Consider the following 25,645-nt stretch of genomic DNA (forward strand, 5'->3'; position numbering starts at 1 on the left):
GGTGGCCCAGGGCGGTCAGAATCATGCGAAGTAGAGGTTCGGACTCGTGCAAACCTCCCTCACGTTTGTCTCCGGTTTATGGGAGAAATCGCGTCCGGACCACTCCACGGACTGATACAATGACCGTGTTGGATGACTTTTACTGTCCAGGCCGTTGTGAGAGGTTTGAAGGTCCACCTTGCACATGCCCTTAAAGATATTATTTTTCATGATAAGAGCGTATCCAATAGATGATGTAAATATGAAAATAACTAAATTTTGCATTTCTCACGTCGAAAAAACCATCTCCATCACATGATGTAGATGTAAAAAAATACATCTCCTCCTCTAGAAGATGTAAAATACAAAACTTGAAGATCCAAGTTTTCATCTCCACCTTCAGCTAAGGTAAAACGATTGGTCGCGCGCCAACCACCAACCATTGTTTCAATTCTTTCTTTCATGTGCATCTCCTTCCTCCCGCTGCCGCTCACCTGCCCACCAAACCATGTCGCCGTCGCCCCACGACAGATCCAGCCGCTCCACCAACCCCGTCGCCAGATCCCCCACATTTCGACCGCCGCCCTTGTAAATTAGGCGTTTTTTCATAGCCCCACAGCCACCACCTGATTCATCCCCGTCGTCGTTGCACCCACCACCTCACCGCCAAGCACCCGCCGAGCCACCACCGCCCTGCTCACAGCCCTGCGAATCAGCCATATTTTCCGCCGCTCCATCGCCGTTGCATGATTTGTCCTCGCCGTCGTGTGTGCCGTCACTGGAGCCACCACTTCACCGCAAAGCACCCGCCCAACCCGTAGCTCCGAAAATCGGCTGTATTTTCCGCTACTCCACCGTCATCGCGTGATTCGTTCCCGCCATTGTGTCCACAGTCGCCGCAACCACCACCCAATCGCTAAACACCCGCCCAGCCACCGCCTCCCTCATAGCCCCGCTAATCAACCGTATATTTTGCCGCTACACCATCGCCGCACGGTTCGTCCGCCACCATGCCACCGAAGAAACTCCCAAAGAGCAAGATGGGGTTCTACGACGTGCATGTGAAGCCGTCCGGTAAATTCGGTGTTTAGTTCTCTGGTGCCAGCCGCCGCTTCTGGATCAGCGCCTACACCAGCGCTGACAAGGCCACACATGCGTACGACATGGTTGTTTGGCATGTCAGGCGACCGAGGACATACCTCAACTTCCCGATGATCGCGACCCGTGCGGATGCGGAGTTCCTCATGCCGGAGAGTATCCAGATGAAGGAGATAATGACGAAGAAGATGAAGAAGAGGCCGACCATTGTCGTTGATCCTATTGATAGTGACGAGGCGGCGATGTCGATGTTTGCTTGGGAGCATCCGAAGTATGTTCAGGTTGAGCAGAAGTACTTGTGGAAGCGCGAGGCCGAGCATAAGAAGAAGAAAGAGGATGAGGCTGGCCCGTCGACGATTATCCCCGTCGAGTCCTCGAAGGAGGACGACAAGGAGTTCTGTGGAGGGGCTCGGAGAAGGACGACGACGACTACTGGATGCCCTCAGATGAGGGCTAGTTTGATGGATGTAGTAGGTTAAATTAGATGAAGAAATCGTTTAATTTATGTTTTTAATTAGAATTATGTTTTAAATGAAGTAATAGTTGAAGTTTCTAGTTTTTACATCTTTAATTTGCATCATTTATTGAATTTTTGCTTTTACATCTTCAATATACATCATCTTTTAAAGTTGTATATTTTTTGGAGATGTAAAGTACACTTTTTTAAAAACACCCCATATATTAATTAATCCAAAGATAAGTGCTCACAATCATTTGATACAGCATACACCACGCAGGATGGAACAGAAGTAATAAGAATCCCATCAGACCTAGTGATAAAGCTAAACTTGGCAATCTCATGTGCCACGCCATTGGCAATCCTGTTTATCTTCTAAATCTAAAAATTTGGAATCATCCTGGAGATACTCAGAGCCTCATTCATCAAATCAACCATAGGGGACCTGTCAAGCTTCTCATTCGCAAGGAAGGAATGTACGAAAGCACGGTCACTCTCAAAAATAATAGATTGGTGTAGGTGATACCTATATAAAGTCCTGCGAGGCAGGCTCGAAGCTCAACTTCATTCAAGTTGGTACACCAATCAATAAAATTACAAAAAGAAACAATAATTTCTCCATAAGAATTCTAAAAGTAAACTATAATTTCTCCATAAGAATTGCGAGCAACAACCAAAAAGAGACAGTAATTTCTCCGTAAGAATCACTGCATTAGTACTCTCCACAAAACTGACGCCAACATTGACCTTGATATGGTCCAATGGTGGAGGTGTCCACACCACATGCTTTTTTTAATGGGGCATAATCAGCTACAACATCCCTTACCTTTTCCTTACCTTTGTGACTAGCGTCCGACAGAGAAGTGTCATGACAGGATGTGAAGATAGCTCAATAATTGTCCACAAACTGAGCAGAGGCAATAGTGGATTCTATCCCCTTCCTAAAAATTAAATCATTTCTCAAATGCCATGCTCGCCAGATAAGAAACAATAATTTCTCCCCTGCTGCATGCTCACCTAATTCAACAAATAAATAACCAGTCTGAACCCGAGCATTTGAAGAACTCCTCATCCGGAATATTCCACAACTCTCTCAATGCGAGTCGCAGAGCTCGAGGCTTAGAGCAATTTACTAGAACATGAAAAGTGCTTTCATCTTCTACACCATAAATAGAACACATACCTGACTCAATGTGATGGTGCTTAACTCTATTCATATGGACCGCCAAGCTATTAGTTGGAGCTCTCCATGCAAAAATTCTGATCTTCTGAGGGATATTAGCCTTCCAAATTAACTCCCAAATCCCCCTTACCCTGTGGTTCACCATTAGATTGTCCAACAGTGTCCTGATTCTCCTTCAATTTAAGTGCAAAATTGTACGCACTTTTAACAGAGAAAATACCATTCTTTTAAAAATGCCACACAACAAAATCACCATCCCTAGAGGCTTGAATAGGAATCTTGAGGATTTATTCCGCATCATGTGGGTAGGAAATATGCTTAATCAAATTTTCGTCCCAACACTTACGCCCGCTCATGAACAAATCAGATACCCACTTCAATCTGGTATTATGTTTCCTAGCTGAGATTTTTAGGACATGTCCCCTTGGTATCCAATTATCCCTCCAAATATTAATACTAGAGCCATCGCAAACCCGCCAAATGCCCCCCTTCATAAGGAGTTCCAGACCATGAGCAATCCCTTGCCAAGTCACTGAAGTAGCATGTGGAAACACCGTATCCAGAATATGTCCCTGAGGATAATATTTTGCCTTCATTAGCTTCGCACATAGCGAGTCAGGATACACCATCAAACACCATGCTTGTTTAGCCAAAAGAGCTTGATTAAAAAGTCGAAAGCCCATCCCACCCTTACCTTTAGGACTTGTTAGTTTGTCCCCCGCTAATCAGTGTGTTTTCCTTCTATCTTCTTCATCTCCCCACCAAAAAAATTCCTTGTAATCTGGGTTAAATTCTTAGAGAGAGAAACCGGAAATTTGAAAACCCCCATAGCATACATAGGTAGAGCCTGAATTACTATTTTGATTAGGTCTTCCTTGACTCCACAAGAGGCATATTTTTCAATCCAGTCAGAAAGCCTTTTCAGGAACTTATTTTTAGTGTACTAAAACTTACGAGCCTTCATTCTTCCCTCTAGGACTGGTAATCCAAGATATTTATCATCGAACTCCTCCATAGTAATTTTTTATGATAACCATAATATTTACTTGATTCACTAGACTACACTTTTTCCCAAACATCATGGAGCACTTATCTGGACTAAGTAACTTTACAATATCCTTCTCATATATTATGAGAATATTTTTAATTGCTAAATCTTGATCAATTGAACCCTTGAAAAATAACAAACTATCATCCGCAAATAGCAAGTGAGAAACACCAGGAGCTTGTCTATTAAACCTGAATTCCTGAAGAACTCCCCTGGCGCACACATCATTAAGGAGCAGAGACAACACCTCAGCAACCAAAAGAAACAAATACGGAGATAACAGATCACCGTGTCTAAGAGCTCGAGTAGGTGAAAACGACTCCAACAATTGACCATTAAAGCGAACCACAAATTTCACCGAAGTAACACATGTCATAATCCAGTTAATCCATTGTGGCGCAAAACCCAACGCACCCATCATACTTTGCAAAAATTGCGAGTCTACACGGTCATAGGCTTTGGCAAGGTCTAACTTATAAGCACAATATTCCCGTCTTAAATCCTTAAGCGTACTTAACGAATGCATACATTCAAAAGCAATAAGAGCATTATCAGATATTAACCTTTCCAGAATAAAAGCACTCTGAGTAGGGGAAATAATACCATCAAGGATAGGTCATAACCTGTTAACAAGACACTTGGAAATAATCTTGTAGATAACATTGCACAAACTAATCGACCGGATATCTTTGATTGATTGAGGATTCTTAATCTTCGGGATGAGAACAATAGTTGTATTATTAATACCTCAGGCATAATTCCGGTTATAAAAATTTGTTGAACAACCTTGACAATATCATCTTTCATTAGGTCCCAATTCCGTTGGAAAACCTTGCAGGAAAGCCATCTGGCCCTGGAGCTTTTAACGGCCCCATTTGAAAAAGAGCATCACTTATTTCTTTTTCCATAAAAGGTTTGAAAAGATCAGCATTCACATTATCAGTCACAAGGGGCTTGACAATCAAAATAATGTTGGACGGATCAATAGACACATCACAAGAATAAAGCTGCTTAAAGAACGAATTTGTGATACCTTTCATTTCCTCCAGATTTTCTGTGAGACAACCATCATCCTTCCTCAGAGCAGTAATAGAGTGTTTCTTTGCTTTCCAAGCAGCCTTTCATTCAATTTTTTTTGTATTACGATTTCCCCCTTTCATATTGTCTAGACGGGATCTCTGCTTCCATAACATTTCCTCCTTGATAAGAAGTTCATCCATCTCCCCTAGAATTTTCTTTCTTTCCACCAAAGCAGAATGATCAGTTCTATTAAATAAAATGTCCGGTCTTTTGCGAGCCCAATCAAGCTTCCTTGGAATATACACAATATGCACCGGCTCCAACCATGAAGAGATTTTATTAATTTATCTAGATTATTTGTAATATCTTTCAGATCCTTAATATTTGACCCTCTATTCCAAGAAGCCTTAATGTGATCATCCAAAACACATCCTTCTCTCTCCCAGTAAGATTCATATTTCAACCGTCTAACAAACCTACCACCTCGCACTTTACCCAACAACTCAATTAAAATGGGCAGTGGTCAAACCTGGAGCTAATAATTGTTGGAAATATGCCCTAGAGGCAATAATAATTAGTTATTATTATATTTCTTTGTTCATGATAATCGTTTATTATCCATGCTATAATTGTATTGATTGGAAACACAATACTTGTGTGGATACATAGACAAAACACTGTCCCTAGTAAGCCTCTAGTTGACTAGCTCGTTGATCAAAGATGGTCAAGGTTTCCTGGCCATAGGCAAGTGTTGTTAGTTGATAACGGGATCACATCATTAGGAGAATCATGTGATGGACTAGACCCAAACTAATAGACGTAGCATGTTGATCGTGTCATTTTGTTGCTACTGTTTTCTGCATGTCAAGTATTTGTTCCTATGACCATGAGATCATATAACTCACTGACACCGGAGGAATGCTTTGTGTGTATCAAACGTCGCAACGTAACTGGGTGACTATAAAGATGCTCTACAGGTATCTCCGAAGGTGTTCGTTGAGTTAGTATGGATCAAGACTGGGATTTGTCACTCCGTATGACGGAGAGGTATCTCGGGGCCCACTCGGTAATACAACATCACACACAAGCCTTGCAAGCAATGTGACTTAGTAGTTGCGGGATCTTGTATTACGGAACGAGTAAAGAGACTTGCCGGTAAACGAGATTGAAATAGGTATGCGGATACTGACGATCGAATCTCGGGCAAGTAACATACCGAAGGACAAAGGGAATGACATACGGGATTATATGAATCCTTGGCACTGAAGTTCAAACGGTAAGATCTTCGTAGAATATGTAGGATCCAATATGGGCATCCAGGTCCCGCTATTGGATATTGACCGAGGAGTCACTCGGGTCATGTCTACATAGTTCTCGAACCCGCAGGGTCTGCACACTTAAGGTTCGACGTTTTTTTAATGCGTATTTGAGTTATATGGTTGGTTACCGAATGTTGTTCGGAGTCCCGGATGAGATCCATGACGTCACGAGGAGCTCCGGAATGGTCCGGAGGTAAAGATTGATACATAGGAAGTCCTGTTTTAGTCACGTGAAAAGTTTCGGGCTCATCGGGAGTGTACCGGGAGTGCCGAGAGGGGTGCCGGGGACCATCGGGAGGGGTGTCACGCCCCAAGGGGTCTCATGGGCTATGGGAAGAGATAAACCAGCCCCTAGTGGGCTGGAATAAGTTCCCACTAAGGCCCATAAGGTTTGAGAAGGAAAAAACACAAGGTGGAAAGAGTTTCCAAGTGGGAAGGTGGAATCCTACTCCAAGTAGGATTGGAGTAGGACTCCTCCACCTCCAATATCGGCCAAACCTTGAGGGTTTGAGGCTGCCTCTTCCCTCCCCCTCCCTCCTATATATACTGAGGTATTATGGCTGATTTGAGACAACTTTTGCCACGGCAGCCCGACCACATACCTCCACGGTTTTACCTCTAGATCGCGTTTCTGCGGAGCTCGGGCGGAGCCCTGTTGAGATTAGATCACCACCAACCTCCGGAGCACCGTCACACTGCCGGAGAACTCATCTACCTCTCCGTCTCTCTTGCTGGATCAAGAAGGCTGAGATCATCGTCGAGCTGTACGTGTGCTGAACGCGGAGGTGCCGTCCGTTCGGCTCTAGATCGGAGCGGATCGTGGGACGGATCGCGGGACGGTTCGTGAGACGGTTCGCGGGGCGGATCGAGGGACGTGAGGACGTTCCACTATATCAACCGCATTCACTAACGCTTCTGCTGTGCGATCTACAAGGATACGTAGATCGGAAATCCCCTCTCGTAGACGGACATCACCATGATAAGTCTTCGTGCGCGTAGGAAATTTTTTGTTTCCCATGCGACGTTCCCCAACAATAGTATGGGATACCTTACATCGAGGGAACATAGAAGACCACATCGGGCAAGCCACTCCACGGTAAAGACGTATCTTTACATTCTTGTTGCCCTCTTGCTTATTATTATATGTCCATGGAACACCTTGAAAGCCCAAATCAATTAAATTGCAATCCGAAAGCACTTGAAAAAAGTTCGCCATGAGACTAGGAGGTCTCCTATTACGAGAGAAGTGTTTATTTTGCCACATAGCTTCGTTAAAATCCCTCACCATAAACCAAGGCCCAACATCAAGTGGTTTAATCCGCCTTAACAGATCCCACATGACGTACCTTTGATTCGCCTTTGGCTCTCTATAGATAAAGGTGCACCTACACTTTGTGCCATCACCTTTGTCGACGTACAGATCCATAAAGTCTTCACCAAATTTGTTCAGCTCACAAGAATGTGCATCATCCCAAAGTCGTCTCTTGCTTCTTGTCGTGTTGTCCAGGATGGCAACATTGGCAACATTGCGACTGGATAACTCACGACCACTATTTAGAGGAGTGGGCACCCCAAACTTGACATGCTTGGCACACAAACCATGAACAACAGCTCGCTCCACTTGCTCCTCTCTGTACATTCTTTTCCAGCGACCCCATTTTGATTCAGCTCCAATTTCATCAATGTCAAGCTGGGGAACAATCCCGACCAAACCATGAGCACCGCCTACCGAGCCACCCTCAGCAGGTACCACTTTTGCCGCACCCAAAGGAAGGATGCCTTGGCCAACCTCCTTTGCCACAGCACGCATGGCACCATCAGCCACAACAAACGTCTCTAGCTTGCTCTGGTTAGCATCTTTGTGAACCAACACAGCAGCAACCTTGCAAGTCACATGATCTTTGACCACCAGCAGCGCACCTGGATGTACCTCAGCCGCATCCATGATCTTGTCTTGACTTCCTGTAGTAGCTTGTACATCCGGCTGCATGCAACCCATGTACATTCCGAGCAAGCACCACAACCGCCAAGGTATCCAGATGCATCCGAGACGAAGATGACTGGCCAACCATTGTACTGGGATCAGTGAGTGTGAGCCGCCCCTCCTGGGCAGCCCCTGATCCCAACACACGCTCGTCCACCTGACAAGCTTGAGGGGAGACGTCCATGCTCCCTTCCAGGACACCGCCCGACGTCGTAAAAACGCCAGTACCACCCGTCGTCGGATCCAGCAAGGGCGAGGCCGTCACGGATTATTTTTGGACCGCCGTAGCCACGACACTAACGACCTTTTCGGGAAGCTTGATCAGCTCCGATTTTTCACTGTCACGCAGATCTCGGTCGCCCTGGCGGACTCCAAGGCCAAAGTGACGACGACCAGGGCCACTCGAAGTCTGCATGGTGCTCCAGAAAGTCGACGCCTTTATGTCGGTGGAGAACGCAGGCTTCCGAATTTCCATGGGAATGCTATAGAATCTGGCACTGCTATGCCCCAACAAACCCCAAGCAAGGAAATTTTTTGGCAATTCTTCATACTTAGCATCATATGAGATCTCTATTGTACTGCCAACCGGGGTCGTGTCGATGGCCTTCCTCAGGGGCTCGTCAACGAGATGCTCGACCTGGATGCGAAGGTACTCGTCGACGATCTTCTTGTTTCGGTGAGCCACTGTGAGGACCTTCCCGAGCTTGTCGCCCAGGATGTAGCCCATCTCCACCGTCTTGATCGGCATCAGGAGGCCCCATATTTGCGCCCAAAGCTTGATGGAGCATAGGCGCACATGAGCCGGATTGCCGTCTCCGTCGAAGACCACTAAGATCACATCATCATTTCTGAAATGCCATGGCCCACCGTGCAGAACATGATGCCGATCCCCATCCTCCGAGAAGGTGACGACGAAACGACCGTCGTCGCTCGTGACACGCTGAGCCACGGCCTCACCACGGAGCCGCCATGGCCCCCGTAGCTCATCGTTCACGACCTCCTTGGGGTCGACTGGGTATGGCGAAAGCACCCGGCCGACCATCAGCTTGCCCTCCACCGCACGTATCACAACTTCCATGTCGATGACGACCGGCTTGTCGTCCAACCTCGAAGCCAAGGCCGTCTTGCTCTTTCCGCTTCTTCGGACCGGGGGCGGTGCCGCCGCCGCGGTGAAACCTAAGGAAGCCTTTGGCGTGACGGTCAGAGCTAAGCCTGATGGACCGCCCACCGTGGCTTTCGCCTTCTCCATTGGAGTAGTTCCAGGAAGCTCCCCCCACCCCCGCCCCGCTCGCGACACAGATCTCGGTGTCATCCGAATGGGCAGCCCCGACGATTGCAGGCGGAGTAGTAGTACTCGCACGAGGTGTGGTAGGAGCCGCAACTCCTTTCAGGCCGCTGATGTAAAAATTACGTCTTTTATTTTTACATCTTTAAATTTGCATCAAAGGGGTGAAGTGAAAGGTTTGAAGTGTATGCCAAAGCGAGAGGAATTACTCAAGAGCTTAGGTGTCGTGGTACCTCTGGGTCGGAGCATAGTTCAACCTTATCAAAGTGTTGCGTGGAGTGAATCATGGCCTGCTGATGGATTAGTTAATGGTCATCCATCCATCCTAGAGAGAGGAGTGAAGTGTTGGCCGGCGGGCGATGGTCCCGTGGATCGTGATGGATCAACAGCCAACTGCTATGAGCAAAAACGGGGAATGATAAGGTTCAGTTCTTGGCATGGACGAGAGTGGGAGCGGATGCATCTCAGGTTTTCGTGATATCCAACGCATCTAACACGCGGGCTTAACCCCAACTAACGGTTCTATTACCTGTGTATGTCCAAAGCCCACAACCACCGTATTTTTTTTTTGAAACAAGTTTTTTTTTTTTAAAAAACCGTGTAAAGAGTTCCGTCGGTTTGACGTATCATGTACGAGGAATGTAGTTCAACTGAAGAGCGCTCGGTAGCTTGTATAAGTACCAGGAAGTACTCAGTCTATCACCAACCGGATCCTTGGCGCAATGGTAGCGCGTCTGACTCCAGATCAGAAGGTTGCGTGTTCGATTCACGTAGGGTTCAATACCCCTGAACAAAGCCGGATTTCCTTTTTAGTTATTTTTTTGTTATTTTTCTTCTTCAGCAATCTAGTACGGAGTATTAAATTGTTTTCTTCTTACAAGCATTTTTTTTTCTTACAAGCATCAATCCTATCATTTTCTTAAAGGGAACCTGCAACTGATTGTACCCAACCATAAAGAGGTAAGAAACGACTTTTGCAATTTATTTTATTTTATTTTGCTTTTCATGGATGAACCAAATTTGTTTTCATTGCACTTCTACGGCCAATCGATGGTAGTTTTGGTACAGTTTTTTTCATTGCCAAAGGCAGCACTATGCTCATTCATTAGTGTTCTTTTTGCGATGATATATTCAGACCTGGGTAAACAAATTTTCTTACTGTTGACATTCGAAGTCCCACTTACATTTTGCTCCTAACACCTTAGAGCGAGTTTGGTTACCTATATCGTTTTTAGACATTTTGCATAATTGTCTTAACTGGGCCTTGAGTATATGCAGACAAAAAACCAACATTTGCATTGTGATTGGTTGTCCGCATTGCATCAAGGCCCAGATGGTTGCGTGTGTTTGTATTTTAGGTGTGAGTAGATGCAAAGCACAACTGTTTGATTATGTGCAAGTACTTGATCTCCTCACCCCTTTTAAATGTGGTGGAGTTACCACCCATTAATTTGACAACAGTGAACACACACAGAACAAACTATGATCTATAGCTACACAAAAACAACAAGCACAAGCAAATAACATGCACATCATAAGCTACTACACATAAGTTTAAAACAGTAGGGCATCCCATGCCCCTGCTAGACCCCAGGGTGCTCCTCCCTGGGCAAAATATGGATAGTTTGACAACAAAAGAGGTTCAGTTCAACCCTATACTACTTCAGAGGTTCAGAAGCTTCGTGCACCGAACATTGCAAATGATGGAGTTGTTGGCATTGTAGATCTGCACCCTGAGCTCCAGGGCGGAGAGCTTGAAGACAGGAAGGTCGTTGGGGACGATCCTGTGCCGGCGGCAGAAGTACTCCCAGCCGCGTCCCAGCACCATGTGGTATTTGAACACCTAAACCTGAACCTAAAACTAGCACCACTTGTTGACGGAGAGGCTGACGACGCGAGGAGGGGCGAGGACCATCCATTGCCTCATCACCTGCCTGAATTTAGGCGGGATGATGAGCATGGCGATGTCCTCCTGGTCAGCGATATGCACATAGAACCTCATAGGTTCTCGTGCACCCTCTTCGTGCCTGTCCTAGGCCTTCCGCCAACGCCCAGCGACATCCTCATGAACTCCACCCTGCCAGGGATCACCACCCTCTGCAGCCACCGGTTGGTGGGGATGAGGTCCTCCGCCCCCTCGGCGCCAGCGACAACCTGCGCACCACTGTCGGTTGTGTCCCACTCCATCTTCATTGTCTTATCAGCCAGATTAACATCAGTTAGCAACACATATGACACATGATCAAAGCTAACAATGGTGTATGCTGACTGAACACAGCTTACAATGATCACTAAGTAAGTACTAACACATGATCAATGCTACTCTGATCAGTGGTTACATGTATCAGTGGTCACATGATCACTGCTAACACTGATCAGAGGAAGCCACCGCTCACATGTCCTACTTCCACCTATTATTTTTGGCATTCACGCATGTCCTACTTGCATGCCACATGCACACACGTACCCTAGCAACAAGAGCAATACGAGTAGCATCAACAACAATAGCAAGAAGAGTAGAATGAATAAACAATAGTAGGAACTAACAACACTAGCATATACACTAGTAATAGCACCAAAACAAATAATGTTGCACTACAAACTAACAAAATGGCAGTAAGAACAGATGCAAACCACCACTACACTATAAACAATCTAGGCATGTGGGATGAACAAAGTAAGCACGCACTCTTGTTCATCCCCAAAATAGTGGATTCTCATCGAATCCGATCGAATCAAGTAGAATCCAATCGAATCGGGTCAAATGTACGGGCCACAATCTAATCTAACACACTATGAACTACCCTAAGAACCTTAACTAAGAAGCATAGGGGGATTTGAGAGCTTACAGTGGGGGTTGCCGGTGTAGCGTACGCCGACCGTGGTGACAACCCCGGCGGGAAGAGGGGTGTTGGCGCCGTCGATGAAGAGGAGCCGGCCATTCCGACTCCCGTGGCCGTGGACCTCATCCTATGCCTACTCAAAGATGACGTCGGCATCCTGGAGCTCCCCTCCCCTTGCGCCGGACGCAGAGGAGAAAACCCTCGTACAGGGGTAAAAATACCCCCATAAGAGGGGCCTGCAAAGGACGACGCCGACGGGTATTGGATCCCCGTGATGTCCGAGCCGATGGAGAGGATCACTGGCTCCGGTAGCGGAGTTGGAGCGATCAGCGCCGGCGCTGCATTGGCCCCGGGCGGCGGCATGGTGCAGAAAGGGGAGGGAGCTTGCAGTGCCGACGACAGATCTACTACGGTTGCGGAGAGGCCGTCAACCCACCTCTCTTGGATGGGATTGTTGCTGATGATGACCGGAGTGGGTGGGGCACGCTGAGACGACGGCGTGGCCATCGAAGAAACCGAACGGGCGGTGAGGTGACAGAGAGGGAGTGGGTGTGAATTGGCAAGAGAGGTGATGGGAGAGGGAGTGGGTGTGAACTAGCAAGGGAGGTGACGGGAGAGGGTGTGTGGAGTTATGAGGAGTTGCCTTGTCTCCTGTGCGTCCCAAGGCATGCAGGCGCTCGCCACGCGTGGCTCGAGCGAGCCTGGCTTGCAAAAAACGGCCGGTTCAATCGTTCCTCTAGAGCAAGGCCCAGACCTACTTTGAGGTTCGTGCAGGCCACGAATTGGATGCGACCTAGGCAACCAAATGGGTCATATTCTTCCCGCGCAGGCCTGGCCCGACCTAATGCGAGGAAATAAACACACCCTTATTGAATCCTACCCAGAAAGGAGCTCGTTGCAATTTGGTTACAAACTTGAAAATACCTTCAAGTAACACAATCGATGTTGATACATAATTACCAATCTAATAAATGTGCCCCATTCTGTCATCGTCTTAAATTTCCCATGTCCACGCATAACATTGCACGCAATCTTGTCGACAAAGTGTTGGAAAGTCAACCGAGCGCAAACAATGACATCTAAGTTAATATCACATCATTTTATGGGGCCAATGAACTCTTATGCATGTTTGTAACAAGGCCAATGACATTGCAAAAGCTATGTAGAATGTTTTCAAGCATATTAATATCCTCATATATGTGATGAAGGTCGCCGCATCGTCATAGAGCGAGGTGCGTACGTTTGCACTCTCCTCTCAATCTATGAAAACCCCGTTGGTTGTCCCCAAATCTAAAATATGTTGGAAGGAGTCAATACTCTATGGCAAAGGCGAACAAGAACGACAATAAGTGTTCTCACTGATGTGATCCTCTGTCATGTTGAATCGGGTTTTTCGAAACCTAGTAAGAAGGTACAAGAGTTTGAAGTGTGAGAAAGAGCGTCGACCAATCCATAAACCTTTGTAGAAACACTACTTTATGCATTAGGTCTAGCAAATACTCTCATCTAACCGAGTCAAAAGCTTTCTTAGAGTCCAAACCTCGAGGAGGAGGTGGTGGTGGGGGGGGGGGGTGGTGTTCTTCACAATCACGTCACGTATAGGCATACATAAATTTTTTAGAGTAAATTGCATAAAACCATCAATTTGAAGGCTAGGTTTGGAGAAAACACTACAATACATTTTTTTTCAAAAAACATCATGTCTACCGTAATCTTTTTGCAAATAACATTGATCGGTGGATTTGCCTCGGCTAAGTATGTTTATGACAGATGGGGCCGTTAGTCAGGCTGATGTGGCTTAAAATTTCTAACACTGTTACGTCGAACCATTTTGCTGGACAGGGCCTACTTGTCAGCATTTCATCACGGTATTTTCTCCTCCCTAATCTCTCTCTCTCTCCCGACCAGAAGCATGCAGGAGCGCCGGCGCCGCCCATTGCCATGGCGCCTGAGCTCCAAGAACGTCGTCGCTGTTAAGCAGCCCTCTCATGGATCCGACAAGAATCGAGGGGCCGCCCCCTTCCGCCCCATAGATTCGTGCTCGTCCGCTCCAATTCGAGCCAGAATCTCGCAAGAATAGAGACGGACGACGGCCCGTATCGCGACCTTCCCGCCCACTCGTTGTCGTCCGGCGACCTCCGCGCCCACTCCTTGCCGTCCCGCGACCTCCGAGTTGCCGGTCGAGTTCCCATGGGCAGGGCACGCGGGAACAACTCTAGGTACAGTGGCGTAGAACCATGGCCGCGAGTGCCGTATGAACCTGGATGAGGTCGGCGACCCCGGCGATTTAGTCGTCCTGGAGTGCGCGCATAGTGTCCTCGGCGTGTGGCGGAAGGCCTCCCCTTGGACGGGGGCAGGGGCGGGACTGGTGGCGTCCTTTGCCTTCCCCTCGATGCGGCAACTAGACGGTGGCCCCTGCCTCAGTCGGGGTCGAGAGCGGCGATGGCGGCCCCTGCCTAGGTCGGGGTCGAGACGTGTGACGGCCCCTGCATCCACTTGGGCACAACAACGACGACGGCGGACATTACCTCGGGCGGCGGCGGGGTGGTGAACGAGATTTGGGGGTACACTGTTAAGAGGAACCAAACTCTTTTCCTTCATTTCTTTCAACGACATGTGGACCCCACATGTTCACACATGATGATAACGTTACCAATTGTCGTCGTTACATGTAAGATGTTAAACGATGCCCCATCAACATGACTGGCGGGCCCCATCTGTCATAAACATGCTCAGTCGAGGCAAATCCGTCGATCAATGTTTTGTGCAAAAAGATTACTGAAGACATGGTGTTTTTTACCAAAAAAAATGTATTATAGTGCTTTTTGGCAAACCTAGCCTTCAAAGTGGTGTGCAATTTACTCAAATTCTTATGAACACTTTGGGTCTCAAATGAAGTTGTTTATGGAAGACAATACAATTATAGCCTATCACATTGGCAATAATCTTGGCCACGGTATGGGCGCGGCTCCTCCCCCTCCCATCTTCCCCTCCTTTCCTTACAATATAAATTGGGGTCACAACATAACTCTACCAAAATGAAATTGGGGATTCAAGCTCCTACATTGTTCAGAAACAAAGTGAACCGGCTAGGTCACTTTACTCCATGGGTCTATATGCCTTAGTTATTTTCCATCTAATTGACCCAATCATATAAAAAAAGAAAGAAAAAAGAAAATACCCGCATGAATCATGACCTAAGATCGATTGGCATATGACTTAGAGAGCACATTTAGATGCGCTTTACCAAAACATTTCCTCCATATACAGTACGATCAACACCCTAACCACAAACAATTACATGATATATACCGGATCACCAGCGCTACAATTCCTCCCTGTGTAATTTCTTATAGCAATTTCATCGCTACACCATCCACCATCATCACACCAAAATATGAAGTATTTACACATCCTCGATCAGCCCACCTCTGATTAATTACCCTGGTTTACCCTGTCATCATCTGGAAAATATGCAAGATAGCGAGCACGTACGCGCGCGCGCGCTTACATACGGCGCGGCTCTGAATGCCTACCTCGATCGTCTCCGGTTCTCCCTTCAACCCAGCGAGATGGATGATCTCTTCGTCCTCCGCTGGCCAGCGGATGGATTACTACGTACGTACGTACTACCTTCTTCTGCGCCATCATCGACCTTTCTCTGCTTCCGCCATTGCTAAGTGAGTAGGAAGTAGAGTTTAGCTTATGGCCGACTCGCGCGGGCGGGCCGCCCAGAGCGTGCTGAGCGCGCGGAGGCGCTGGAAGTAGTCCCCCAGCACGAGCAAGCCCTTGGCCGCCTGCCGCGTCGTCAGGATCCTGTGCATGTTCTGCAGCGTCTCCAGCCGGAGGTGGTCCGCCTGCAACGCCGACGACGACAATGCATGCCATAAGTTAATCTTCAGAGTTTCAGATTATGGATGGGTCGAGCGACGGCGGCGCTGATCGGCGCATGAAGAAGCTGGGTAGTTGGTACCTGCTGCACGAAGCCGACGAGGCCCTTGAGCTTCTCCACGGCACCGACCATGTAGGCGTCGGGGGCGGCGAATGGGTCGGTCAGGGACTCGGCCAGCGTCTGCTGCAGCTTCTGCATCCCCTGCGACAGCGCGTCTTCCGCCTGCGCCGACGTCAGCTGCAGCCCGTACACCGCCACCGACTGCGCCTCCGTCATCGGATGCAGCTGCGGGCTCAAGATCTGCGTGCCAGCCACCCACACACAGGTCAACCACCGCCGACGACGATAACAACGGTGATCGTCATTCCGATCCGACCTCTGACGAACTCTGACTGAATAACACTACCGTACGTACCTTGAGGACCTCGGACGGCCGGAAGCCGCCGATCCAGAGGAAGAAGCGCTCGGCGGGGGACCTCCAGAGCCCCGACATGACGCAGAAGACGTCGGACTGCGCGGCGGCGCCCTTGATCCGGAAGAGGTCGTCGTAGTTGGCGAGCCCGGTCTCCACCATCATCTGCAGCTCCAGCTCCGACGTGCCCTGCCCCTGCTGCAGCGCGCTCCGCAGCTGCTCCGTGTGCCGCTTCTGCTCGTCCACCCAGTGCCCGTACTTGATCTCGAACGCCGCCACGCCGGGGTCCATCATCTGCCCCGCCGCCGCGAACCCGAGGCCGGCCGAGCCCCCGTGGTGGCGCTGCAGGCTCGTCCCCGGGTTGCTGCCCCCGTACACCCCCTGCTGCTGCCTCGCGCGCTGCAGCTCTTGCTCCAGCTGCGCCAGTTTTATCCGGCTCGACTCTAGCTGCTGGATGTAAGCCTGCGGTGGAGGAAGGAGCACAACAATGGCGTCAGTCAGTCACCGACACGAAGCATGCCATGGCTTCCGATGTTCAATTTGCAAGTACCTTTTTTCTGAGGCGGCTTTTGCGGGCAGCTTCTCTGTTCTGTGCGAGTCTTCTCAAGACCTGAATAGAATCATCTCTTATTAAGAATCCATCAGATTAGCTTGGGAAATGGACAACTGATGCTGATTGTACTTCGGAGAACAGTAACCTCTACTGCCTGATTGCACATTTAATTTAAGAAAGACTAAGTGTACAGTAGCATGCAGGTAAACATCTGATGATGGTTACCTTTTCTCTTGGCTTGCTGGCTTCCTGATCGGCGTCGCCCGCCGTCTCCAGTTCGTCCATCTGCGGATCTTCGTCTAGCTGCAGAGACCACTGCCAAAATGAGCTTCGAAAATGGCAGAGAAAGAGCGATGAACCAGCGTAGATTCGGTAATAACTGACTGACGTACCCCTGCGTGGTCGAACTTGGCGTCGGGCTCCATGATGCTGGACCCGCTGGTGGCCTGGCCGCCGCTGTCGACCTTGTAGGGCTCGCTGCTCCACATGCCCAGCACCGGCTGCAGCTGGTGCTGCTGCTGCTGCTGCTGGTGCTGCTGCGGCGGTTGGGCGCGCTCGTACATCCCCATCCTGAGGGGCGCCGGCGCGTACTGCGCCGAGGTCATGTACTCCGGCGGGGACGCGCCGCCGGTCCCGCTGAAGAACCAGGAGAGGAATCAGCACACAGGAGTCTGCAAGCAGAGCACTGGAACTGTGGATGGAATGTGCGTGGGGAGTCAGAGCCTAGTACTAGGAGGAGGTAGGTAGGTGGCAGAGCCAAACGGATATGCTCCCCGAGTGACCCGAGCACCACAGACCAGCACCGCCGGCCGGTGCGACGGAGCTGACAGCGTACGCAACAGATGATATATGCTGCCGGTGACGGCGCACCAAAGATCGGCGCAGAGCATCGACGGAACGCAACGCAGATCGACACACACACACACACACGAGGGAATCTGAGCCGGGGGGCGAGTGGACGGCCGGCCACTGGGGCTGGAGCGGCGATGCCAGGATGGAATCTGGAGGCGACGAAACACGGGGGCCGGGGAGGAGAGGACAGCGCGACGGGGGGTGGTCCGGCCCGGTTGGTTGGGTCTCGGCTTTTGGCGCTTGCAAAGGAGGTTTGCGGTGGCTTTTGGCCTCGCCCGGATGCGCCCAGGGACAAATGGAACGTCGCCACTTGCCAAGGGTTCACTTACGTGCCGAGCGCGCCGACGGCGACGGCGACGGCGACGGCGGTCGAATTCATCACCGTTGACGTCACGTCGCGGAAAGCGCGGCGCCCGTAATCATTCGCGGCACTACCGGGACAAATTAGGTTAACCTAATTCTCCAAAGGTTCTTCCGTTTCTCTTGACCTCGACGCGGCTCGGTCGATCGCCGGCCGAGTCCATGGGATCGACGGCGATGGTGGCACCAGACGCCCCAGGCGTGTATGAATGTGCACCGTGCATCTCTGCCTGGCATGCAGGAGCTCCACGAGTAGTGGAGGATTTTTTTACTAGTAAAACTAGTGCTGCGACCGGCCCAGCACACACTGGAGGAAGAAAGGAGGATCAATGGTGCTCCAATAATTGGCGCGGGAGGGGCCCTCTTCCATGGCTTTGGCGGCAAAAGCCGAGGCTCCAGTTAGGCCTGTCCGCCTATCCGCGCGCCACTCCAGCACACCACGCAAAGGTATCTATCCATCCATCTCCATGCCCGGCCGGCGAACCCCACCGGCCACCGCACACGAAGGACACCCGGCCGACCTTGCGTCCAGGTTCACCGGCCCGCCCTCACGTGCGTCCTAGGTTCCCTGCGGCTAAAACTCAACACGTGTGACGTGTCCCGGGAAGATTGCTGATTGAGCTGGTGCTGATCCAATGGCGACGCACTCACCGGCTCACTGCTCATCGCTTTAGGGCTCAGGGTGAGGAGCAGTGCCGCAGCCAGAGTGGCATCGATCACCTCCGCCTTGACGTCTCCTGGCTGTGGCTGGGTTGGTTGGCCATGACGCAGAACCCGCCCCCTTTCTTCTGATCTTCTCCCACTCCCAGTGCACCCCGCACCATTTTGACAAAAAAAATCAGCGACGGTGCCATGGCCGGCCTCGTCGTGTCGTCTACTCGTTTGTCCACGGGCACGGAGAGTCAACTGTCCATGAGCATCCCCACCAGACCAGAGAGGCCGGAGACCCGACGGGCAGCACCGAGATCACTCTTCAGAGAAAACGCAAATTCAGACCGGCCTATGATGGATGGGGCAGACTTGAACGAAAATTCAGACCGGCGCCGACCAGCGATCGCCGGCCGACGACATGTCCAGCGGAGGAACAGCCGTTCGGCCGAAGCGAATCCGGTGGGCGCGAGCAGGAAAGCTTTTGGCCGACAAGCGTTTCTTTGGCGGAGGAACAAAGCAGGGCGAGCATCTCCCCTCCCCCATTTATGCCTTCAGAGAATCGGCACAAAGGGTATCTCCATCTAGCTAGTTCGATGTGCCATTTCGATCCTCACACATGGTGATTCGTTTTCCTTACATACTACCAGTACATACACTCACTACTCACTGAACCACTGCTCACCACTTTACCTGATGCCATGCCAGGCTCATGGCCATCACCAGGACTCGCGCCGACCGTCGACGCGCCTTGTGCAGAAAACGGCTACCGTGGCACGGGATTTCTACGGCTGTTAGGCCGAGAGGAACAAAGCAGGGCATCTCCCACCCCTGTAGTATTATACTTTCATAGAAGAATTGGCACAAGGTATCTCGCTAGCTTGACGCGCCATTTCGATCCCTAACCGCGGCGATTCTTTTCTTTTCTCCTTTCGACGACGGTGCTTAGTCTAGGATTTTCTTTGCTTTGCTTTGTTAATACTATTATTGAACTGACATGATCTCACTTTGGAGGATGCACGCACCAGCCCACTTGCTATCTCCCACCGGAGACCATCATCAATCAGTTTGCATCATCATCAACCACTGCCAAATCTAATGCAAATTGCGGTGCGAGTGCGCGTTAGTTTATTATAAGCGATACTAGTTGCTAAGTCTACCCTCTGCCTGCCACCCTGTTTTTTTCTATTAGAGTTCAGACAAGCTATTAATGCAACAGCTGTGATGATCATATACTATTCATGGATTCAGAGAGGAGAATCAGATGGAGAAATTCAGAACATATCAAGGGAGATAGGTACACACCTAAGCTTGTGAATGTTGAAGTGGTCTTCAAGGTATCCGGGGTAGAGCTCCATTGTGTCCTTATACCATGCTACCTGGTTTGATCACCCTTTTAGAAGATACACCTGAATTGATCACCTCATATCTGTCAGATGGAGAACAAGAATTCATTTACCAGAAAGGGGAAAAGGAATACGAGTTGTGTGATTCACGAGTACTGAAAGTTATTATGCGGTCTCTAAGGTTGTCGCTGTCTAGTGCTGCAGGAACATGGAGGAAGATATGGTCATAGAAAAATACTCCGACGAGGATACGTTTCCTTTGGGAGATAACATATAGAAATTTGATCAATTGTTCGGGCCACTTTATTCCGGCTATGTAAAGATTCCCACCAACGTATGGTTTAGGAGAGCTATTCCAGAGTTATTGGAGAAGCGAATATGGTTACTTCTGTACCATTGTACTAGCAATTCGCAGTCCCATTCAAAGTAAGCAAAACAAGCAACAAATTAGACAAGACTAACAAAGCTTTAAATAATTATCAACCATGACTTAGACGGTACGGCTGGTGATGAGAAGCTGAAAAGTGAAATCTGTCTTGGCATCAAGAAATATCATGCCTTTCTTCCACTCCAGCAAGAACTGGATGATACAAAAGCCATGTATTTGTAGGCTGTAGTATGATATTTCCCCTTGCCAGTAAAGATAGTAACTCCGGCAGAGGCCTTACTCATCATTTTTGGATAACAAGACCTTACTTATCACTAATCATTGCCGAAAGTAATAGCAGCCAAGTAGTAGGACTGAGCTTGATTTTGACTATATCAGAAGCATACTCAAGGAGCAAACAAGCAAACAAAATCAACGGACAGAGAAGGCTGAGAGATTCAGTACCCGGTTGCGGTCTTCTTGTCGTCGACAGAGGAGGATAGCTTCCTCCAAACCGGCAGCAAAAAACTCGAACTATGAACAGCGAGATGGCGAGTACTCCTCCAGAGATGATCTGGTCTCGCCGAGCTCGAGAGGGCACCAAGTTGGGCAGATGGAGTGATGCGGCGCTATATAAAGAGGCAAAGAGCCGAGCGGACTGCCTTCTGTTGGAAAGGGGGAGCCAAAGTATAAAGAGCCCTTGAGTATCTAATATTATCACCTGGGCCTCCCCTCTCATGCTTAAGGATGCACTAATTATTCTTTCCGTAAACTAGTTGGCTATGCGCAGAGTTGCTTGCACACTGGGACACTTAGATTACTTCAGCGCACACATCATCCATCACCTAACCAAGGGAAAGTGTGCTCATGATTCTGACACCGGGGAAAGACGGTAACTTTCAGGTGTAAAAAGAAGCTTGAGAGCTTTTTTAAGCCTGCGTTTTTGTTCAGGCGCGCACACACACACACGCACACTTGGTTGCTCCGACGGATCGACACATTGGCGGCTCAATTATTTCAGGTTGCACAGGTAATTTGAACTGCCATGGAAAGGCATGGCATCAAGAAGCTTCCTAGATCATTATACTAGAAAACCACCGAGCAAAGGCGGTTAAGTATTACGCCAGATTCGTTGTCACTAGTTCACTACTGATTAGGCAGAAAGTTGCTCGCCATAAGGCTTAGCAGACAGGTTGCTAAGATTTTACTCACAGAGGGCTAATTACAGGCTAAACCCCATAAAATTCTGCTAGATTGTTTTACCCCCAGCCCACTGGTATCCAGACAGACAGTGCTAGATACAGGATTGCAGCACTAGGGTCAAGCAGAATTGTTTGCCACTAAACTGAACTTCAACCAGTAACTTGATGTGTTAGGGTGGGATTTTGGGTGTGGTGTGGTGGGGTCTGATTAAGGCAAGAAGGATTTAAGTAATACACACATCTTGTGATGAGCGATGACCCTATAATGGGGGTCATGTTAGATTCCATGATGCAATTGAGGGACATCATCACTAGAGATTCACCTAATTGTGTACATGGGGAACTTGCCATTTCTGGGGTATGCCCCTCCTGATCACCAAACCCCTAAACCTCCTAAAAAAAGAAGCCTTCCTCCTCCTGTCGTCATTTCTCCTAGCTATAGCTGCTTAATCATTTGCCGGTGCATCGACGTGTTTCTTTGATCACCCGTGTCATCTCTCGACGATTCCGTTCTCGGTCAAGAAGAGAAGAACAAATCATACTAATCTCTTAGCCAGTCTTCAGATATTTCAGAACTCTTGATTCCCTGCATAATTGAGCAGCAGCCATGCCTTATCACACCAACACAAAGCAAAGTAGTAGTACCATAAAATTCAGTCGAGCACAATCACATATAAACCTTGCTAGAGAAATTAGTTCAAAATTTTGCCGGTTTTGGCAGTCCCATCGCGGGGCAATCATTGAGTCCACATATAATCTTTGCCCAAAAGCAAGAAGGGAAAAAACTCCTGACTAAGAAACGGAGACGATCGTAGAAGGAATATATGTGTGTGCACACTGCACACACGCACACACATAGATAGATTATGTGCGTGGTGGGGGCGTGCATGCACCTACTTACCCACATCTTTTGTGAATGAATGAATGAATGAATGGCGTAAGGGTGGTGCGTGACGACGAAGAATTCCCGCTTTGCCACAAAGGCGCCAAAAGACGGGGAACCTTTCGACGGCCAACCTAAAGGAAGAAGAAGATAAGATACAATCACTAGCAGCAGCAGCAATGGCGGATGGATTATTCAATCGGATTAGTTAGTGGCGGTGTGATTAATAAGCTGATTAATCGGGGCGATGACGATGGATGCGGTCTTCGTTGCGGTGCATCCAAAACTTATACGATTAATTAACAAGAAACATTACCTTAAGACGGGGGGCCCTCGCTGATGGCAGCCTTTGGTATTACTATTATTGATTGAAGCGAGCGAAGGTGTTCGTGTTCGTAGGCGTCGCTGTCACCTCTGCATTTCTCTGTTTTGTTTTTTCGGACGAGAGCAATCGCCGTTGATCGCCGGACCATTCCTTTTGGGGCTTCGACCGGCCCTTCTTTCCCGTCGTCGTCGTTCCTGCGCTTTTGCCCGTCCCGCCCTTTTCGGTGTTCATCATGTTTGTGTACGATTCAGGGGGAGATTTATGGCCTGCCGTCGTCAGATTGATTTGGGACGCTGAGTCCGGGAGTGCGGGTAAAACTGTAGATTGATCGGGAGAGGTAATTACTTGCCTGCTGGGTGATGGAGGGTTGGCAGTCTTGGGGTTGGGTACTTGGGTTCCCTTGGCAGCGGGCGACAGGCGAAGGCGGCAGTGGGTGAAGATGTTAGCCTAGTTGTAACGGGTAGTATCATATATTAGTATCGTACGTATGATACTAGTCTACGATACCACATTCGTAATGCATAGTATCATACTTCGTATGTATTATCATAGGATAGTTCATATATTGTCATGCGAGACACACATAGCACATAATCTCTCCCTAATAAAAAAGCAAATAGGGTTTCTGGTCGTCCGTCATGGCATTTTTGCATAAAAGTCCATGTACTTCGGAGTATTCAACCCGCGGTCCCTATGTAAGTGAAATAAAAAAAACGTTTCAATTTTACAAATTAACCCCTACATTATGTAATAATTCCGCCCACACTCCTTATCAAGTGGCAGAGAAGGTGGAAGGGGTGGGGGGGGGGGGGGGGGAACAAACCTGGGGCGCTCGTCGTCGTTGGCCGGCGGCCGACGTAACTGACCGCATCACGGTGCCGGACGCGGCCGCCGCCACGGTCGGCAACCTGCAGCGCCTCATCGAGGCGCGCGCCACAGTGCCCGTCGCCGTGCAGCGCCTTTCCCTCGACCCGTCCCTGCTCCTCCCCGCCCCGCAGCCGCCGCTCCTCTCCGACCTGGCCGCCCTGCTCGCCTCCCTGCCGCTCGCCAACGGCTCCTTCGTCTACCTCTCGTACCCGCCCAGCGCGCGCTCCGCCCAGCTGCTGCCGCCCATGGCCCTCACCGCCGCCGGCTCCTTCGGCAAGAAGATGACAATGGATGACCTCATCGCGCGCCAGATCTGGGTTACCCGCCAGGAGGCGCCCTTCTGCTCCGCGGCCTCGTTCGACCGCGACTCGGCCAACGCCTTCCAGCTCCACGTCTCCGAGTCGCTCGCCTTCGCCATGAAGCGTGCGGGGTTCCTCTACGGCCGCGTCGACGCCGAGACGAAGGAGGTGCTGGTCGACTTCATCTACAAGCTGCCACAGCAGGGGTCCTCGGACGTGGTCCAGCTGATGCGGGACGCCGACGAGGAGGCCCACGTGGACGCCATCGCCGACTGGCTCTGCATGCGCCGGGTGGGGTTCGTCTTCACGCAAGCGGTCGGGAGGAAGGCCAGGGAGACGTGCGAGTACACCCTGTCCAACAGCGAGGTCGTCCAGGCCGCCCAGCTGCAGGCAGAGGGCGGGATCCCGGAGTGGGTCACCGCCGTGGTGAAGCTGGAGGTGGGGGAAGACGGCTCGGCCGACGTGCACTTTGAGGCCTTCCAGATGAGCGAGGTCTGCGTCAAGCTGTTCAAGGATGGCGTGCTGGAGACGGAGGTCAAGGACTCCAACGACCCCCGCCTGTCCAAGATGCGCAAGGAGGTGATTGCAGGAGGGAAGAACACCTTGGAGGTGGACAACGACTTCTTCGTGGCGCCCGTCAAGATCTCCGATCACCAGGGCCCGCTCTCGACGGGATTTCCGGTGGAAAACCGTGGAATTCCACTACCGACAAGCGCACTCAGGAGCCACATGGATCGTGCAAAGCATCTGCCTTTCATCAAGCGCATCTCTGATTTCCACCTGCTTCTCCAGATCGCTGCTTTCCTGGATGTGAAGGCAGACGTCCCTACTCTGGCTGCGTGCGTAGGACACAGGCCGAGGTGCCTGAGGGCTACCGGCTCCTCATCGATGCCTTGGCAGGTCAAACATAAACCGATGGAGAGGGTTTACTGAAACAAGAAACACGGTGCCATTTAGCAACTTGCTCTCTCTTCTCATGTGTAATTTATATGAAAGTCTCAGGTCTGTAAGTCTTGTTCTTAACTCGTATATGCGCTTATCATTGCGCAAAGGGAGGCATATTTCTTTGTGATGCTGAATCTTTGTTATAGTAATTGAAACGCAAGTCTTTTGGTGGTTGCATTGCCTGGATGTTTATGTTTTAACATGTACTTTGCCTAGATGTTTGGGAAGGGACAAACATTGATTTTGCAAGGCCAGTTCGCTGAGATAGTAGTAACCAGCACAAATAGGGGGATTGAAGAAGGGTTGCCAAAACTTTCTTGCAGCTATATGTAACCCCTCCACACTCGAAGTGTCTATTATCATCTCTCTTAGTGATCTGCAAGAAAGCAAGAGTTGTTAAACATATTATAATATTACTAATACAGATAACAAGAGTCTTTGCACTCGTGTGCTTACACATAGGTAAACAAATATTATG

General features: G+C 49.4%; 2 protein-coding genes, 1 non-coding gene and 1 pseudogene across 5 annotated transcripts; 2 read left to right on the plus strand and 2 right to left on the minus strand.

Moving 5' to 3' along the window:
* Positions 1-10,081: 10,081 nt before the first annotated feature.
* TRNAW-CCA lies at positions 10,082-10,153 on the plus strand. Its single transcript has one exon. It is a non-coding gene; the product is annotated as a tRNA-Trp (tRNA).
* A 3,732-nt stretch (positions 10,154-13,885) lies between these two features.
* On the minus strand, positions 13,886-15,020 carry LOC123428222. Its single transcript, XM_045112412.1, has one exon. The coding sequence runs from the start codon at positions 14,830-14,832 to the stop codon at positions 14,203-14,205; it is 630 nt and encodes a 209-aa protein (XP_044968347.1). The 5' UTR covers positions 14,833-15,020; the 3' UTR covers positions 13,886-14,202.
* A 438-nt stretch (positions 15,021-15,458) lies between these two features.
* LOC123428221 (transcription factor TGAL6-like) lies at positions 15,459-21,353 on the minus strand. Of its 3 annotated transcripts, none has more exons than XM_045112409.1 (8): positions 21,112-21,353; positions 20,239-20,342; positions 17,466-17,709; positions 17,299-17,376; positions 17,071-17,130; positions 16,524-16,982; positions 16,190-16,408; positions 15,459-16,073 (listed from the first exon to the last, which is right to left on the minus strand). In XM_045112409.1, the coding sequence occupies exons 2-8, from the start codon at positions 20,289-20,291 to the stop codon at positions 15,915-15,917; spliced, it is 1,272 nt and encodes a 423-aa protein (XP_044968344.1). In that variant the 5' UTR covers positions 20,292-20,342; positions 21,112-21,353; the 3' UTR covers positions 15,459-15,914. The 3 variants fall into 3 exon arrangements, with proteins under 3 accessions (XP_044968344.1, XP_044968343.1, XP_044968345.1); XM_045112408.1 differs by having other exon boundaries at positions 20,239-20,362; XM_045112410.1 differs by lacking the exons at positions 20,239-20,342; positions 21,112-21,353 and adding an exon at positions 17,804-17,890.
* A 2,364-nt stretch (positions 21,354-23,717) lies between these two features.
* Positions 23,718-25,214, plus strand: LOC123428878 (annotated as a pseudogene).
* Positions 25,215-25,645: the final 431 nt, after the last annotated feature.

The sequence above is a fragment of the Hordeum vulgare genome, chromosome 2H (assembly GCF_904849725.1).
Source record: "Hordeum vulgare subsp. vulgare chromosome 2H, MorexV3_pseudomolecules_assembly, whole genome shotgun sequence".
Lineage (NCBI taxonomy): Eukaryota > Viridiplantae > Streptophyta > Magnoliopsida > Poales > Poaceae > Hordeum > Hordeum vulgare.

Coding starts and splice junctions, on each gene's coding strand:
- LOC123428221 (XM_045112409.1), bottom strand. CDS start 20,291: ATGGAGCTCTACCCCGGATACCTTGAAGACCACTTCAACATTCACAAG. Junction 17,710..20,238: donor TTCAACATTCACAAGCTTAG/GTGTGTACCTAT, acceptor CTGGTTCTTCAG/CGGGACCGGCGGCGCGTCCC. Junction 16,983..17,070: donor AAAGCCGCCTCAGAAAAAAG/GTACTTGCAAAT, acceptor CCTCCACCGCAG/GCTTACATCCAGCAGCTAGA.
- LOC123428222 (XM_045112412.1), bottom strand. CDS start 14,832: ATGTCGTTGAAAGAAATGAAGGAAAAGAGTTTGGTTCCTCTTAACAGT.